We start from the raw sequence: 18260 nt of genomic DNA on the forward strand, positions 1-18260 counted from the left end.
GGGGGGGGGGGAAGAAGGGAAGAACACGTAGTATAGGACTGGAAAAATTCGAGCGACACCGATCCGACCGAACAACATGGAAAGTATGGACGTCGAAAATGTTTTGCATCCAGATAGGAGCTCGGCTCGAGACCGGGGAACTTTATTCTACCGCGCGATTTCATTTCTCGCGCAGCTAGTTTGCCGATAAGTTGCCACGCTCGGGGAAAGCTTCCATTGGCGGAAAAGCGAGAAGCGAGGGAAACTCCGCTTGCCGTATCCGACAGAGAGGACTCGACGACGCAGTTAGCACTTTCACAGAAGACCTAGTACTCCGCGCGCGAAAGGAGTTGCCCCAGTGCGCACGGCTTCGTAGCTTCAATCTAATAAGCACGCGAACCGTCGCCTTGCCGGCCCAACTCGGCCCGACTTGGTTTGGCGCGACGCGCCATCTCGCTCACGTCTATTTACTATTTTCTCGGGCACGGATACAATATCGAATTAGGGCCTGCGTACGACAAATTGCAGCCCCAGTAATCGCATATGACGAGCGTCATCACAACTTCGAGTCTCTCTCTCTCTCTCTTTGCCTCTCTATCTCTGTCATTGTCTTTTTCTCTCTCGCTCTATCTCCTATTCCCTCCCTTTCTTCCTCTTTGCCTGGCTCCTTCTCTCTCTATCCTCTCTCTATTCTCTCTTTATTCTCTTTCTCTCCCCTTATGTGTCCGCGTGCATCTGGGAGCAGGATACGCGCGAACGCGCAAGAAGCACGCGTTTATTCGTGTGCCTTGCAGTTACACCGATTGAGCGAAAAATTCAATTCGCCGAGTACTTTCCACTAATTGCGATAATCGCTTTCTCGGTGTAAAAGCCGCGGTACGTTACACCCGCGTCGTATCGCGTCGCTCTGCGTCGCAGCAGAGAGGAAGTTTTGGCGCAGATTGCTATAATTTCAACTTGAATCTTCGAATGTTTTCCTTGCGTGCGTGCGCACAGGTGCGAGAAAGAAAGAGACTGCCGAATATCCTCACGAATAAGGGTCCGATTCTCGACGTGAGACGAATGAGATGGGCATGCGAAAATCTATAGTACATGCAACGTGAAATATAGAATTTTTGCATGCGCGTCTCATTCGTTTTATTTCGAGAATTGGGCCCCAGAATTCTTGTAAATCCACTAGTCGTTTGACGTGGAATCTCTTTCTTTCTCTCTTTTCTCACTTTTTTTTTCATTTTCTTTTACACACATTTTTCCTTTCCAATCTTATTAATATTATTAATAAGATCTTGATTGCCACGTTGCGTTATATAATTTATCAAGGTCTGATAATATTAACTTATATCGCGATTAATCTAATCTGAACCATAAGATAAATTTATAATTAAATAATTTGTCCACCTATCTTATGCTTTTAATTCACGACATTTGCACACCGTCGATTACTGGATAAACGCGAAATTTTCTTTTATTAATAATTAGGACTTGGTTGATAATAATGCCTCGAATTAAGAGCGTACACTACTTATTTATTATGAATATGTGAAATTGACAAATTACCATCTGATTAAATATTTGTTTCATGATTCTAATCAGGTTAATTCTAATCAGTTATTTGATTTAGGTAATGTTGTCGGGTCTTGATTAGTTACATAACGCAACATAGCAATCAGAATTTTATTAATAATTAAGCTTTTGTTGATAATCAGGCTCGACAATATCACCTTATACAAACCAAATAATTGATTGGTATCAATCTAATCAATACTACAATACATGAAGGAAACAACTCGTTAGTGTAACTGTATTTTTTGATATGTAATAACTAAATAAAAATCACGATTGTAGGAACAAAAAAATTGTAGGAGGTTTTTACTCAGCCAGTTGCTCTCAGTTACCTCAATCGAGTTTTAATGCAGCTGAATTCTCAGACGAATATTTCCGGTCACAATAACGGAGATATTATTTCTCATCAGCGAGTTTTTCGTCTGATCTCTATTCAATTACACGAAATGAAATTTTTTTTTCTGTGCATGGAATAAATGTCTAGTCGGGCTTTTCTCCGCATGATAACTGTAGACTCGACAGGACAACGTTCCAAAGTATCGTTCCAGGCGACGCTTCAATTTTCGTTGCGCGTTGACGTCACGGAATCTCGCGGGTGCGGCGGCAGGTGTGCGACGAGAAAATAGCTGTCGTCCTCGTAGTCGGGGGCGCAGTAAATTCCCGCGTATCCTTTGAGCGGCGCATTTCCAGCTCGCTTGCTCGCTCGCTCGCCCGCTTGTGAAGGCGGACGATCTGTAAAATTTTCAGGGCTTTCTCTCCCTCCCTCCCTCCCTCTATCTATCTCTCTCTTTCTCTCTCATCGCGGCCGTGGCGAAACGCGGCAGGAACGAGTTTGCAGAGGCCGCTTTTCCTTCGCGCGCGAGTTGGGTCGCGGAACGCGGATCGTGATCGTGAGTTCGCTCGTGCTTGTACACATCCGCACGGAAGTAAGGAAGGAAGGAAGAAAGGAAAGAAAGAAAGAAGGAAGGAAGGAAAGAAGGAAGGAAGGAAAGAAGGAAGGAAAGAAGGAAGCGAGACCTTCCCGTGTTAGCGCCGTTTCCACGGTGGCGGCGCGGCAATTTTAGCAGATTGGAAATTAAAATTTCACGCGACTCGCGCGGCAGTGCGCGGCCATCGTGCGCCGCGAAACGTCGGAAACCCTTTTCTCTTTGAACCATCGCCGCCACCACCGCCGTCGTCTACTCCCTCGTGTGGCGCCTCGGGACAAGCGGAAATGCTTCGTTACTCCATCACGACGGCTCCTCAACATCGTTTCCGGGCTAGATGCCGGAGCACTCGGTAAAAAGTTTCAAGGTGTTTCGCTCCGCGTCCGTGCGAGCGAGGACGAGTAACAGCAAAAGCGGCCACGCTGGCTTCTTTCTTTAAACGCCGTGAGCGACCGGAAAACGAGCTCGATAAAACTCGTTTGGCGCGCATGCACATTTGCCGTACGTCCGTTATATAAATTACTTTGGGTCGACGTTATTCTCTTTTCTTTTTTTTTTTGTATATGAAAATATATAGGATACTATGAAATATCGCGAGTTCACATGGATATTAACCGATCGCATCTCGCACACACATCGAGAGTTACATGATGATCGGGCTTATGCGTATATACGAATGAAATTGAAACCATTATAATTAAAGCCATTATAACCCTATTATTATAATTAAAGTTACCTATGCGATTTCCAATCTCAAACGGAATGTGTGAGGCTGAAATTCGTATAACTTCCGATATAGAGAATAGTAGAACGTATATGACGCTGTGTGTACGTTCACAGCAAGCTTCGGCGTTTCAACGGTAGTTTCACGGTCCAAATCTCATATCAATTGACCTTCTTGCGTAGTTATTTGAATCCGATTTACAATTTCAGACCACGTACTCGTGAGAATTCAAGAGAATCAATTAGAAACGAACGGAATACAAAGTAATTTACGACGTTTCGGACCGGTCGAATATCAGAAAAACCACTAGAGACTAACATAAAAATGTTACAAATATAGTTTTACTTTCAGATATCTTAAATAAAATATATCGACCAGATTGATTTCATGTGTATGTGTGTCATGAATTACGTGAAAATGGAAATAAAGATAGTTAACGAGAACTAATGTCACCTTTGTTTAATTTGAATCACACTTTAAATACAGCTTTAATTCTAGCAAGGCACAAAGAGTAGTGCTCGGTACAATTTTGGTTAATTAAAAATTGAATCCAAGTCGATGATTAAAGAATCCGTGAGCGCGCACGTGCGGATGAAAGAGCGAAAAAGGGCACATTCTATTGCAAAGCGTCGTGAAAGGGCGGTGTCGCCCCGATACGTTATCCGCAATTAGACATCGTAGAGAACCGCCACACGTAAGCCGTAAAAAGCTTCAATCGCGCAATCGAACTTCGACGATTCGTTCAAGTACGGCGAACAGGAATTTCCGCTTTAACGGCGAACGCGGTGGAGAGAGACCGACGAGACTTTTATCCAGGTGTTTCTTATAAACGAACACGCGCGCGCTCTCGTTGTACACTCGCAGGCTATTATCCGGGATTACTGGGTCCGCCTGGCTACGTGAGCAGATAAGTACACCAATATACGGGAACAAATTTGTTCCCGACGCTACCGCCGCCGTAGTCGTCGTCGCCGCCGTCACCATCGCCGTCTCCGTCGAGGACAGTTTAAATGAAACGCCGGGAGTAAAGCCGACGAGGCGTTCGCGGATGACAGCGGCGGCCAAGGTGTGGGAGCGACATAATGTCTATAATTATAGCGAGTCCCGAAAGCCTCTGTGTTAATATCGCGCTTGGTAATTGCGCACGATATTAACTAGCTAGGTGTGCATTAACCGCGCGGCCGCATCGGTGAATATCCGCTTGAAGAGCATTCTTGAATGTTAAAATTTACAAGAGAGAGAGGAAGAGAGAGAGAGAAAGAGAGAGAGATTGTCCGTAAGTGACTGTTTACTTCGATAAGTGTCCGCTGCAGCTTGTAATTGCGTAATATTTCAAAATAGATTGTATTGTAACGACGTTACTGACATATGGAGCGTAATTATACTATTACGATTTACCTAATATAATTATGCAGTTACAATATCATATTATTAGAGATACAATTAATATTGTACATTATTATAATATATCTGGATGCTTTCATACAGTGGAGATAAAAATGTAGGTTTGTTATAAACGTAATTGGGGAATGACTAATATCACGAAGAGTTCAAATGTCTTTGCGTGTACACTACAAATGCAGAAATGATGGATATGCAATTTATGCATGGATACACGAAGAATAGTTCTATCATAGATGAAAGAAAGTGTATGCTTTTTCATCTTTTCTGACTAAAATCTGTCACAATGTTTCGTCATGGTTGTTCATGGAATCGGCATTAAAATATTAATATATACATTAGTAGAATGACGAACGCGCTAAGATTACTTTATCTTTCGTATTTTCATGTCGATTCTTTTGTGAGTTATGATCCTTTTAACCCTTTTATGATTTAGAAAAATTTATTACGAGTGCAATTAAAATTTATATTTTTCTAGAGTTTTCGAGATCGCTGATTATAAATCTGAAATTAAAATAGCAACATTTAAAATGGCAGATCCAATATGGTGGATGCAAAAGAAAAAATTTAATTAAATTTAAATGTTAATTGCTTTTATATTTTTGAGGTCGCTGATTTAAAATTTATTATAAAATTAAATATCATATAGAAATCAAGAATTGCGTCCAAATTATTAAATCTATAGATTAAATCTATAGATTAAATCCAGAGAGAGATAGACAGAGTATGTTAAACATGTATAAATCGTTCAAATTTAAGTACAATATGCAGATCAGTATAATTTAAGTAAAATTTAAATAAAATTTAAATTTAAGGTAATAGATCTTAGATAAAAATTACAAGGAATTTTTGAACATACTCATTTTCAACTATAAGTCTAAATCTGTTGTTCCGTATATGTTGTTAATAGTTGTCGATATAATTATGTAGTTATATAACTATTATATAGGCAACAATCTATTTGCCAACAAAACATGATCTTTGTATGAGATGTATGAGAAGATGTTGCCTGTATGTTCGCTAAAATTTAGATTTTTAAAAAGTTTAAATAATTATATTTTATCAAAAATATAAAATTTAAAAGTATATTAAAAGTATTAATTAATTAATTAATTAATTTAAAAGTATTAATTTTTTACATATGGTTGCATGAGAGACGATAAGGTAAGGGGAATAGCGCTACGCACAGCAAGTCGAAAATCGATCGAAATATGCAAGGCATACTAAACTCCGTTATAGTTGAAGAAAAAAATTATGGAATAATTGTCACTTAAGAAAAAGATAATTAGAGCAAATTATAGCAGAGGTAAAGATACATTAAAATTGGGAAAAAATAATATCATAAAATATAAACACATATAAGCATTGTAAGTATAAGAAAAAAACATTCGACATTTGACATGAACTTAAAAATAATTTTTTACAAACAATTTACGCAAATAAATTTTATGAAAATGACAGCTTTAAACACTCATATTTTTAAAATATGTTTATTTTTATTAGAAAACTGAATATTTTTTTTACAAAAATATTTATACCAAAACAGTTTTTCAAAACTCAATTTAACGAAAACCGGATTCATGAATTGATCGTGTACGCTGTCGATTTGAATAATTTGGCAAATGAGTAGGAACAAACCAGTCACGACCGAGCTTCTGACCTGTAGGCTTCCTCACCATTTTTCCTACTAAGGACTCACCGGTCAGAGTGAGCAGACTTCCAAGAAATCTCATATAGTTGAAATTACTTAGATACATTTGAGTCAAATTTGAGTGTTAACTAGCTCGGTGCACTAGTGATTATTTAGTTAAAGAATATTTTAAAATGTTAAGACTCACGACGGGAGAATTACATATAAGTGAGCGTTAATTTGGGCATAAATGATCAATTTGTGATTATATAACATTTAAAAACACATTTAAAAACATATACTATATAACGTTATATATTTAAAGCCATTATTGGAAATAAAATAGAAAATAATGGTATTATTATTATGCCATTATAATTATGCCATTATAATAAATTATTAAGGGAGTACTCTATTCATTATTAAATTTATTCGTTATTATAAATTAGGTTATTTTTTATGCAATAATTATGATAGATTCAAGTTACTTAGTGCGTTTAATCTAAACATAGGTCAGGTGGAGACGACGAGTCTAACTCTTTCCTCTTTCGCGCAAGGTGTATATCAGGAAATACGAAAGTCGCTCGTCGACTCATCTATTTTTAAAAAATAGCACCGTTCGATTTATCGTGCCCGATACGTTCTTTCTGCCAGATGTTATTCTTCTTACTTCTCTTCCTTTTACCTTCCTCTATCTCCCGGTCGCCACCTTTATCTCTCTTTCCCTTGACTTGCCGTTCGGTCCGTCCCGTTTCGTATTTCTTTTCGTTGTCCCATCCCCAATCCTCTCGCCGGTTTCTCCGTCATCGGCCTTGTTCGATGAGCATTTGCATAATCTGCTTTGTATCGGATTCAAGTGGGTCGAGTTAGCAGCCCGCGATTTTCGGTGCAGCTCACTCGATCGATCCTCATCTCCATCTTTGTGTCTGCAAAGACCTAGCGCGAGCTTGACAGTTCGTGGTCTCACGAAGATGACAGATATTCGTCTCCGAATAAAGCTGTCAAAATTCAGGGATTTTCACCGTCGTAAATGACACGATCGATACAAGCAGGATATCAGTGGCACGTGAACGCTGTTAATGCGTTCCACGGTCAAATGCCATATCGCGTAGTTCTTGAGATGTTTACATCCGCTGGTGTCTGGGAAAACTTTTGACAAAATATTATTCCGCGACGCTCCAAATTTTCCTGTTTACCAAACGAGGCTTGCTGAAGAGGGGAGAAGGCCAGTAGTGGGTTGAATTAATATTTGACGCTCTCGCTTTCTTCCGAAAGGGCGAACTTTCGGTACTCGGGCGCCACGATGCGCCTGTCCATTTAATATTAAATGAACACGAAATTGCGCTGAATAATTCGTCACTTTCTTATTACTCATTACTTCGCTCGTCACGAGCATTCTTCTCGCTTCTCTTGTTTCATCGGACTCTTATACATATTAATGTTTTATTGGCCAAAATAGAGGGTAACTGTGCGTAATCGGCGATTAGGATCACGGGAACGAATATAACGCTCTCGAGAGAAATTGCTCGGAGAAAACTTCTGTGGTTGCTATATCTATATATCCTATGATTGGAGAGAAAATTTATACGATTTAAAATTAAATAGATATTGCATTATAAAAGTTGTTGTTATTATGTGTTATCTGTACAATTCTCATAACCATATTTCTTATAATACATAATGTTCAGCTAGTAGGGTATAGCGGGGTAAATTGAATAGCGGGGGATTTGGATAATATTAAGCGTTTGAGACAATTTCAGAAAAATATGATATATAGCAAAAAAATATGAATATATAGCATGCTAACCTCAAACATAAAACAAGGCGTCTCATATTTTTCTGAAATTGTCGCAAACGTTTAATATTATCCAAATTTCCCCGCTATTCCATTTACCCCGCTGTACCCTATTCTTTATATACAATTGCCTCAACTGAAGGAATATTGCTGTCTTTCTGTTGCGATTTGCAGGACAAATATTACTGTTGAAAGATTTGTAGGTTACACATAATTATACGCCATACATTATTGAAAATATTGTTTAAATATGTATAGACAGATAAGAATACCACTTGTAGAGTACTGTTTGCTACAGTCATCTTGTATATATGGATGAGAAATAATACTAACATTTTGTTGTGGTAACTAGATAAGTGTTATCCTTAGTATGCATTTTTCCACATGTGCGCGCGCGAACGCACGACCGCACGAACAAATAAACAAACAAATGAACAAAGCAGTAAACGTTATGCGTATAGTTGTATTCAGAAATCCACTTTGAGGATAGAGCAGCAATTAACTAATTATGATACGGAAATCTTTAGTTCTTTCTGTCCTAATTGATTAATTAAATGTTACTTTACCCGTCGAGTAAGATTTCTGAACGCGTTCTATAAGGGAAAACGTCCAGCAGTCGACACTTGTTACAGCATTCACTAGTTTTCGGCATTCATTTCAGATTTTATCAAATATTAAGGTATATGGAGACTTATTAATTATTTATGGATCACTTAGCAATTATTATCTATTATTTGTTTCCTTTTAAATCTCTGTACACTTTAATACTTGATAATAGCCGCGCAGGAATGCCGACTATCGAACGTTTTCCCCTATCAGCATTACACTCAGACTTCGTAGAAAGATATTACTCGTGTATGTCGTGTTTACTCGCACTTTCGTCGTGTATGCCTCTTCACGGTAAACAGCAATCTACAACCACATCGGCCCGCAAATTTGCGGCCGTGGTATATTCTCGTATGCACAAGTGCAGACATATGCGAGCGGGCCAGAGGGGCTGCCACCCCCGCGCCGCTGAACTTTCGCAAAAAGTAAATAAAGCCTTTAGTCAGACGTAGCGCCGGTGTGTTTAGCTTGAAAGTTTCACCAGAATCGGGATGGCGGCGGTGGCGGCGGCGGCGGTGGCGGTGGCGGTGGCGGTAGCAGGAATGGTGGTGGTGGTGGTGGTGGTGGTAGTAGCTTCAGAGGTTGTTTGTTGTTGCAGAGAGAATGGCTGATGCGTCGGAGATCGTACGGGGACTCGGTTAGCGCACGGAATCGCGAGCAGATATTGCACCGAGCAAGAAGACTCAAGGTATGTCACATACGCGCGTTCTGATGGATCGCGATTTATCTTAGGCATAAGACAGAGACCCAAATCCTGGCAATTTCGACGGTTAACGCCTTCATCACGAATCATCATGAATTGTGTGTCATGTTGAATGTTGCATATCGATATCGTCCACGTTATCCAAAGTAAAATTTTGATGCTACTCATTCCATGTAACACTTACTCTGATATTCTAAAGCCTATATTAACTTTTGTTGTTTCTATTTAACTTATTAGCTTTGCCGAGAGGTCATCTTTAAAATCTATGAATGGCATTTTGTGTGTGCTTTCTGCTATTTACGCTAAGCAGGATTCCAGTTTTCATATATATTACACATATACTGATCCTACAAAATATACATGTGAATTACATTACGTTAGTAACTAAGTTAGAAAGTTTACGTTAAAAATAGGGCTAAAACTATTTTGACTTGGATACGTTCGCGTGCTCTACTATTCGTCGTGTTATTTAATCACGCGTACTGAAAAAAAGATTTTGTTATTGAAACGAAAATCTGATGCATTGGATCATAATTGGTTGAAAATGGGATCGATCAATGTTTCTAATTACAACTGAAGAATTTAATTGCCATTGTGTGTTTTACTATTTCAATAATATACATATTTGATACTAGTAAAAAACATGTAATGCCAACCAAATCGTATATACCAAATACTTGAGTTTCAAACACAAAAATAATTTTTTAGTATGACTGTGGCTGAGCTTTATTTTTTCATTCGCGATTTTCCGTGCATTTTATTTTTCATTCATGTGTATGTGTGTGTGTGTGTGTATTTTATGTCACGGAGTATGCTTCCAGAGAAAATGTAAATACTTTGATGGTTTAAGTGCTCAAGTTGGCATTGCAATCGACAATTTACTTATTTATCTGTTTAATATCTAATTATCTAATTATTGTAACCGTTCGCAAATTCTAGGTCAGATTAATATCTAATAAGCTAATAAGTTAAATGAACGTTCTCCTTCACATATTTTGTGTGGTTAAAATCACATGCGCTGTGTTTATGCGAATTTTTACGTGTGAAATTACAAAGGCGTCTTCGAACGATATCTTGAACATAAAAAATTGAAGTAGAAACTATATCAGAATTTGCTAATTAGGTGCTAATTGACACATCCTCGAGTTTAATGCTCGAGCAATTAGCAGGAATTCGCAATTCAAAATAAAGGCGTTAGCTTACGTCAATTTAACATTTTAATTGTCTGAAAAAAAAACAAATTGTCACACAAAAACGAGTTTGTCAATGATTTACACGATAACGACAAGCTTACGGAAATTTTCTACCTAAAATTCAGCTTAATTGAATCACCGATAGTCAAGATATTACTGCAAAATGACGAAAAGAAAAACGAAATATATTTTAACTGCATGTATCATACACTTATACTGAGTATTTGATTGTCAAAAATATTTTTTTCTTCTCTTTATAAGTTGTATAAATACATGTCAAAATAACACTTTCGCATATTCATTCAGTTTGTCATAAGAAATTGTGAAAGAACAAGCACGATTTTCAGGCAATTTGATCCTTCAGTTCCCTTAATGCAACATCTGTTTGACTTGGAATCACATAAATTTTCTTTCTAATCATAGAGAATGTGAATGTAACAACTATAGTAATTGTAGCAACTTCCACTGTGTAATTCTACATATAATATAATATCCTATTTGTATTTTTTGTGCTGCGGGCGATAGCTTAACAGAGAGATGGTCACAATCGTCGCGCGACCTATGCTCGGTTAGTGATCTTAGGTTCCCACGCCCGCGTACACCCCGTTCGTCCGAGGAATCCGGGGTATTATCGGAAACGAGATTCCACAAAGTTTCGTCGAGCGGGTGCACGTTGTGCATATCTGAGGACGTAATTGCGTTTCCGGTAGTCGCTTTTCCGCGAGTAGTGCGGATCGCCAATCACGAGCGAGTTGCCCGACCGTTCGGGAATATAATACTGTATAAAAAAATAACGGGTAAGGGTGATGAAATGGGGACGGAGGGGAGGACGGGGAAGAGAGATGCGGTTCGTGCTTGATAAATTAGCATCGATGGCATTCGGTCGCGTTACGGTCGATATTTAATTGCCAATTAGAGGACGTAAAAGAGGCATTGCTGACGGGCGTTGGTTCGTTTTACTCGGCGCGCTCCCGTGAAAGTCAAGCCTCGTAATGACCAGCCGCAAGATTTATAAACGAAATTAATTACGTACGTACCGCCTGCGCGTTAACAATGCCGGGATCGTGTTTTTCTTTTTTTTTTTTCCTTTCCTCTCCCTTTCGTCGTTCGTTCCATCTTCCTACGGCAACGATCTGACGCTCGTCATTAGCTCTGCACTTTTGCCAACGCGTGGATTCGTTATTTCAATTTAAGTTCGTGATTTATTATTGGTAATAATGATATAAATAAACATAACATTAATTGTAATTATTTAAACAAATCGAAAATTTACCTAGTTCATATGTCTAGTCGATTTTGTAATATATCAAAATTAATAAGTAAATAATGACATGTTAAATTGAAATTAACAAGTATATAATCGCATGTTAAATTACGTGCCGCTCACTTTATTTTGAATATTTCATGAAACGTTTCTGTGTAGGCTTAGACTTAATTCCGCTATTTGGATTAAAATTAATATTAGATAACGGTTTCATTTATATAAATCTTTTCTCTTCCAGTCTGCCTATATATGATTTACAGTATATTTCAGAATTACAGATTTAATTGATTAATTAAATTTAAATTTAAAAGAAAGAGCCTTTATTCTATAATAATATTCTATATAATATTGTTTGTATAATTACATATATCGCGGAATGACATCTCAGAGAATCTAATATGTTTAAAATTAATTTAAAATGTTTCCAAATATATGTAAAAACTAAAGTAACGAATCTATATTTTACACATAGTATGCGAAAGAACGGTTCTTTTGTGGACGAGAATGGAAACACCATGTAGGGTATTTTTAGATTTAAATATATCATGATATTTGACTGTGATTTCTCTGAACTGTCAATAAAAAATAGCATAGAGGCGCGTAGGACCACGTGCTAATGTGATTGCTTTCTCTCTTGTTTCTACGCTGACTTGTCGCAAGTTGCAGCGTCTCGAGTTTTAGACCGCTTGTGTTCAGTATTAAGGTAATGCGACAATATCGTTAGAAAGTTATGTTAAGTAATGTTTAATACGACATGAAGAAGATATACAAATCTGTGTTGAATGTTTTTAAATATGGTAAATATACTGTTTAAGGTACTTTGTGCCTTGACTTCAATTATCTCAGCTTCGGCATGGTTAGAATCTTTTTCTAATTGCATATATGTATCGATCGCACGCGCGTGCGCATGTGTATGTGTGTATTTTGATCAATATACTGCTAAAATTTGAAAAGATTCCTTAAAAAATTCCCAATAAAATTGGTTTATAATGCAACTGTTTTAACAAATAGCACCAACGACTCACTTTGATATTAACACGTTCCATGTCGGATTGATCTTCGGTGATCTTCCGTTCACGCCGCGTGGGTTGTATGCGACTCACGTTATCGAGAGTAATAGTTTTGCTTATGATATATGCCTTATAATATTTATAAGATTGTAAAAATCATAATTATTAAAAAAAAGATATAGAGTTTAAAATGCACTACAGAACAAAGCAAAAATTTTTGTTTTAAGAAATTATCATTGTAATTTTGTTTTAAGAAATTATCATTGTAATTTATTCCCTGCAGTGCGGATCGCATGCGATCACGTAAAATTTTTTATGTTAGGATTAACTTTAAATAAAATATTTTATTTCAAATATTGTTAATATTATTGTTTACGTTATACATTTTTTATAATCACAAAAGTATATTGTGATGTTTTTGATTAAAACATTGTAAACATAAATGCGATTTGTCAGGACAATCGTTATAAAATCAGTACTTTTATAATACGATTTTTTACTGATTGCGTACCAAACATTTTAATAATTATTTGATAAAAAAAGAAAAAGAGAAAAAACTGATTGCTATGCTACGTGGATCGTGGATGACACGATATAGTAATTGCACTATATATGATATTTAGACATCAGTACATGATTTTACAAAATATTTTATGAAAAATTCTCATTTAATAGCGAAAATTTTCAAAAGTTTGAATGAAAAGTTTAGAGTGGGTCGCATACGATATGGAACGGCATGGAACATGTTAAGAAGTTTGTTCATCAGATGTATATTTTTTTAGGACGCCTAGGAACGCTTTCAGAGGCGCTTTAATGAAATTATTTATAAATTCACTATTTAATAACAATATACGTTTTTGTATTTATTTCACTCTAAATGTTAATTTGAAATTAATTTCATTTTAATTACATTCCCACGTTTTATTTAGTACGATGCAGTACAATGAAATTGTATACCGAAGGTGATATATAAAAATTGCACACGTATATATGTATACACTGAGAAGAAAAAGACCTAAAAAGTAAAAAAAATATTTATTTAATAATAACATATAACACATTTATTTAAATCTATTTTCCTTTATTTAAATAAAATAATTTGCTTTCATGGAAAACTAAAGTTTTAAGAAGATGTATATTTTCTTATTTGAAAAATATTTTATATAGGAAAGATTATTATATAAAGTCTCCTTCTTTACATTTTATACAATAATTTTGTTAATAATCAATATTGAAGATTATAATAATATATAATCATAATATATAATATATATAATATCATAATATATAATATAATCATTAGATTATATTTATCAAAATATTATTTAACCGATTTTAAACTTAAAGTTATGTAATATTTATTACTTAGGACACAATATTTAAAAAAAGGAACGATACTATATAATGAGTAGAAGAGATATTTCTCTTATTACTTCTATTGAAGTGATAATGTAGCTCCTTCCACCTTCTCCCCTTCACTAAATTAGAATTAAAAAATTTGTGTTATTTAAAAACATAGTATTTTGTTGCAAATTTATAAATTTATTCAAACTAAACTTTTAGAACAGTTTTTATATAAAATAAATAGACTTTTAAACTTAACTTCAATTATTTTTTCAAAAAATTTACAGTACATGTAATGCGAACTATAAAGCTACAGTTGACTTATCGAATAACTATTTCGATACAAAAATCTAAAAAAAAAGCATATCATTAACGATCATCAGAACGCTTAGAAGGCCATGTTAGCAGAATGCCATGTTATTATTTAATTATTACTTAACTTGAAATATGTACAGCCGAATAAAATGTTAAATAACGAACAAAACATTGACATGTAAATATATTTCTATGATAATACACCCAAGTTTAAGAAGGATGAGGAAGTGTGTATAATTAAATGCTAAAATGTATCTTGAGAATGTTCCGAAATACTCCGAAATAAAAATGTGTTGTAACTAATTCCAGCTATTGTCTATTGACATATTAACGCCAGTGCGTGACGGCGGCCTATTAAATTAATAATTACATAAGTCACTCCTAGAATCTATTACTTAATAGTGGAGATATTAAGAGCGGCCAATATATCTATATGAATCATAATACCTTTTCCTCTATTAACCACTTAAGTCATGAATTTTTCTGCATAAACTTTTCCTTTGTTCAATCGATATCGGGAAGTTTTTGAAGTCGCTAATTACGAATTTGAAGTCAGTTTTTGAAAATTTAAGATGGCGGACGACAATTTTAAAACTCTCGATTTCTGTGAAAATTAATATTTGAGGGTTTTTGACGTCGCTGATCATGAATTCAAAATCACTTTTCTGAAAGTTAAGCTATTCACAGACTTAATTTCACTTATTTACGGAAAGAAATATATAATATATAACTTATCCCGATTTTTGGTATTTTAACTCGCCATATTGAGTTCGCCATCTTAAATTTTGAAATTTTTGAGGTTGCGTCATCATTTACAGTTCAAAAAACATTATCCAAGCCATTTTTTCCATAGATTTACTTTGCAATATTTTTGGCAAATGAATTTTTTTCAAAAAATATAATTTTCTTACATTAATTTGTTTATGAATAATTAAATTTGTAAAATTTAATGTTCTATGCAGATGATTCTGTTAGAAGAAAATCTAAGCTTCATAATAAATCCACATTTATCGCCTCGAAATCTCTACAAATTAGTTTAAATTTGTAAAAACTGCTCTAAAAAAGATGTATCATATGTATCATGATACACTATGATTTAAAGGGTTAATATAAGTAAATATGTTATTAATACCTACCGAGAAATAAATATACTTCCTTTTTTAGATACTTCTCCTTTCAGAGAATATATGCAATTTTTAGAAAAAGTTTTTAAAAGAGTTTGGAAAACAATACATGTGGAAGTTTTATAAATCCATATATGTAATTCTTATAATTTTGCGTAAGTAGTTAATACTTATAGTCCTGAGATGTAATTTTACAGAGTACGTTTAATTATAGAATTTGACTTAAAAAATAAAAAATCGAGTATCTTTAAAATGAACAGTTTGTAGACCAATGTTTGTTACAACTTTTTCGCTTGCTTCATGAGTTCTTTCTATTGGTTTTAAATCTTTACCCGTAATTCCGAATCACCCCGAATATTATGGTCTGATATTTTCAATTCATACGACGACGGTGCGAGCGCGCCGCGGCAATTTCGATACTCTTATGTATGAAATTTATTATGCATCAAGGAAAGAGAACGGGAGTATACGTTAGAAGCGTTGCGATTTGCAAGATGAAAGATATCGAGAACGCGCCGCGGAGAGTCTCGCCGACAAAATATTCATAACGGTAGAATGAAATTCCGCCGGCTCGGATCCTCCATTCGCGCACTCCCGGGATACAATTCCGTGAATAACTTAGTTTCGTATCGGCCACGGCTAAGTCAATTGCACTTTGGCAACTTGTATTCAATTATTCCATTTCAACCGGGAATGCGCTCACGACCTGATCTCGCGAGATTACAAAGGTTCGAGCTAACGATTATTCGCGTGGAACGCCGTGCCGTCGTTGCTGCGTGTGTTCCCACTCGGCTGACCCGACATTGGAAGAATCTACTGTGTGTACACGACGATAGCATCATATTACTTCGCTCGTTACGTTAAAAGATATCTTCTGTTTGAGTTTCAGAAACTGCTAGGATAACAGGAATCACACGGCACACGTTGGGCGATGGTATGGTATGGAACTTTGTTCGTTATATCGGAGATGTCTTTCGGTCAAATTTTGTAGATTGTAAAAATTATCGACTTTGTCGATAATTTAATTTTGTGTGTAGATTTACGCAAATGGGCGACAATAAACGCGATACGAGCCCGTCCAATTTCCTCATGCAAATATCGAACTTGATCAAGGCTGTGGAGGCAATTCGCGATATTGTTTCAACATCTGCTGGTAGCTACGTTAATGAACGTACGCCGCAACGTTTATTCGCGCGAGAATGTTTCTGGCACTCTAATCAATTGTATTCCAAATTAGTAATAATGTCTAATGAGGATACTTTTCAATTTAAGTCAATGCTTAACACACAAATTTAGAATTATTCAATATTAATTTTTTTAATTTTAGCGCAAAAGTTAATAATATGAAATACGATTGTTGACGCAGAATACCACGGAAATAATAACGCGATTCGGAAAAGTCATTTTTGAAAAATGATTTATTATCATGTAATTTTTATGTAAAATTTCGCCGGAAAAGTGAATGTATAATGTGACTTATTTTATTAATTATTTTATTAATTCTAAAAATTACATTTCCCGAGACAACTAACTTTTATATAATGAAACTTTATTATAGCCTTTTTAACTCGCACAGATCTTTTTTCGAACAATTACCTTCTACACCCGATTTACAGTTTTCCTGGGATATTCTGTGTATATACATATATTTCAATATTTTCATTACATACTGTTTCCTTTTACCGTTTGCGTATTGTTCGTTCACCGTGCAGCTCTCTCGGCGTTTCGTCGATTAGATTCGCATACGAGACATAAGACGCGAATGAGCGCCTGGCTTGCGCTTGGGATACAGGCCCGTCGAAGTGGCCGAAGTACCGCTATCCGCACGTAAATTCAATTATACGTACAAAGCTACTACTGCGGACCGCAACCACCACGAGCGTAGGCAGGAATTGAGGGTACGAGAGGCGAATAAGAGAGAATAGCGGCGCTCCGCACGCGGACGAACCTATGCTATGCCTCTCGCAAGGAGAAGTAGCCTCGTGACTCGCATACTATGGTAGAATTTCATTTGTAGCGTTCCCTGCGTCCACGAGTACGATACGTATCTCTCGTTCGCCGGTCGGCTGACATCGATCTCTCGACGACGAAAAGAGCTTGACGTCGGCTTGATTTAGAAGCTGTCTCGCTCACGTCAGTTAACTTTCGCTACGGTTTAATTTATGCTTTTACTCCTCTCGATTCGAAAAAGGAAAGATTCCGAAGAGGAGCAAAGTTCAACTCCGAACTACCTCTCTGGTTGCTCTGAAGGCGAAATAAATAACTTTCTAAGCTTTCCGTGCCTTATTAAAGAAAAATCATACATCTCTGAGTCACTGTAATATAAAATCGAATATTGATCAATTTCATCTCCCGGAAGGTGACCAGACGTGCCGTCTTTTTCCGGAATAGTCCTGGTTTCTTATCCTTTGTTTCGAATTTTTTCTACTGTTATCCGGAACGTCGATTTGTCTCGGATTCAGCTAAACTTGTGTGTGTGCGTCTTGGTTTATTCCGATTCAGAAATTTTTGTAAATGCTTTTGACAAAGAAAGTCTTCAAAAAAATTCACATTCAATTTCTGGTAAATACAGTAACTTCGTTTTTTCTTAATTTTATATGGAATTTATGTAGATAGTCTTAGATGATAGGTTCCAGAATTTAGAAATTAGATATAGTTGACACCGATATGCGCCAAATTTGCG

The 18260-nt window shown here is 36.1% G+C and overlaps 1 protein-coding gene across 1 annotated transcript in view; it reads left to right on the forward strand.

Annotated features, from left to right (window-relative positions):
- Positions 1-16626, forward strand: part of LOC116849053 — a 27897-nt gene extending 11271 nt beyond the window's left edge. Inside the window, exons 3-4 of the mRNA XM_032825828.1 lie at positions 16467-16516; positions 16615-16626. Coding sequence (XP_032681719.1) covers positions 16467-16481 — 15 coding nt within the window. The 3' untranslated portion in view covers positions 16482-16516; positions 16615-16626. The remainder of the gene's footprint in view (positions 1-16466; positions 16517-16614) is intronic.
- The last annotated feature ends 1634 nt before the right edge of the window (positions 16627-18260 follow it).

This window comes from Odontomachus brunneus, unplaced genomic scaffold (genome assembly GCF_010583005.1).
Source record: "Odontomachus brunneus isolate Ranch 3 - 2012 unplaced genomic scaffold, Obru_v1 Obru_scaffold_005, whole genome shotgun sequence".
In the NCBI taxonomy this organism is placed as follows: Eukaryota; Metazoa; Arthropoda; class Insecta; order Hymenoptera; family Formicidae; genus Odontomachus; species Odontomachus brunneus.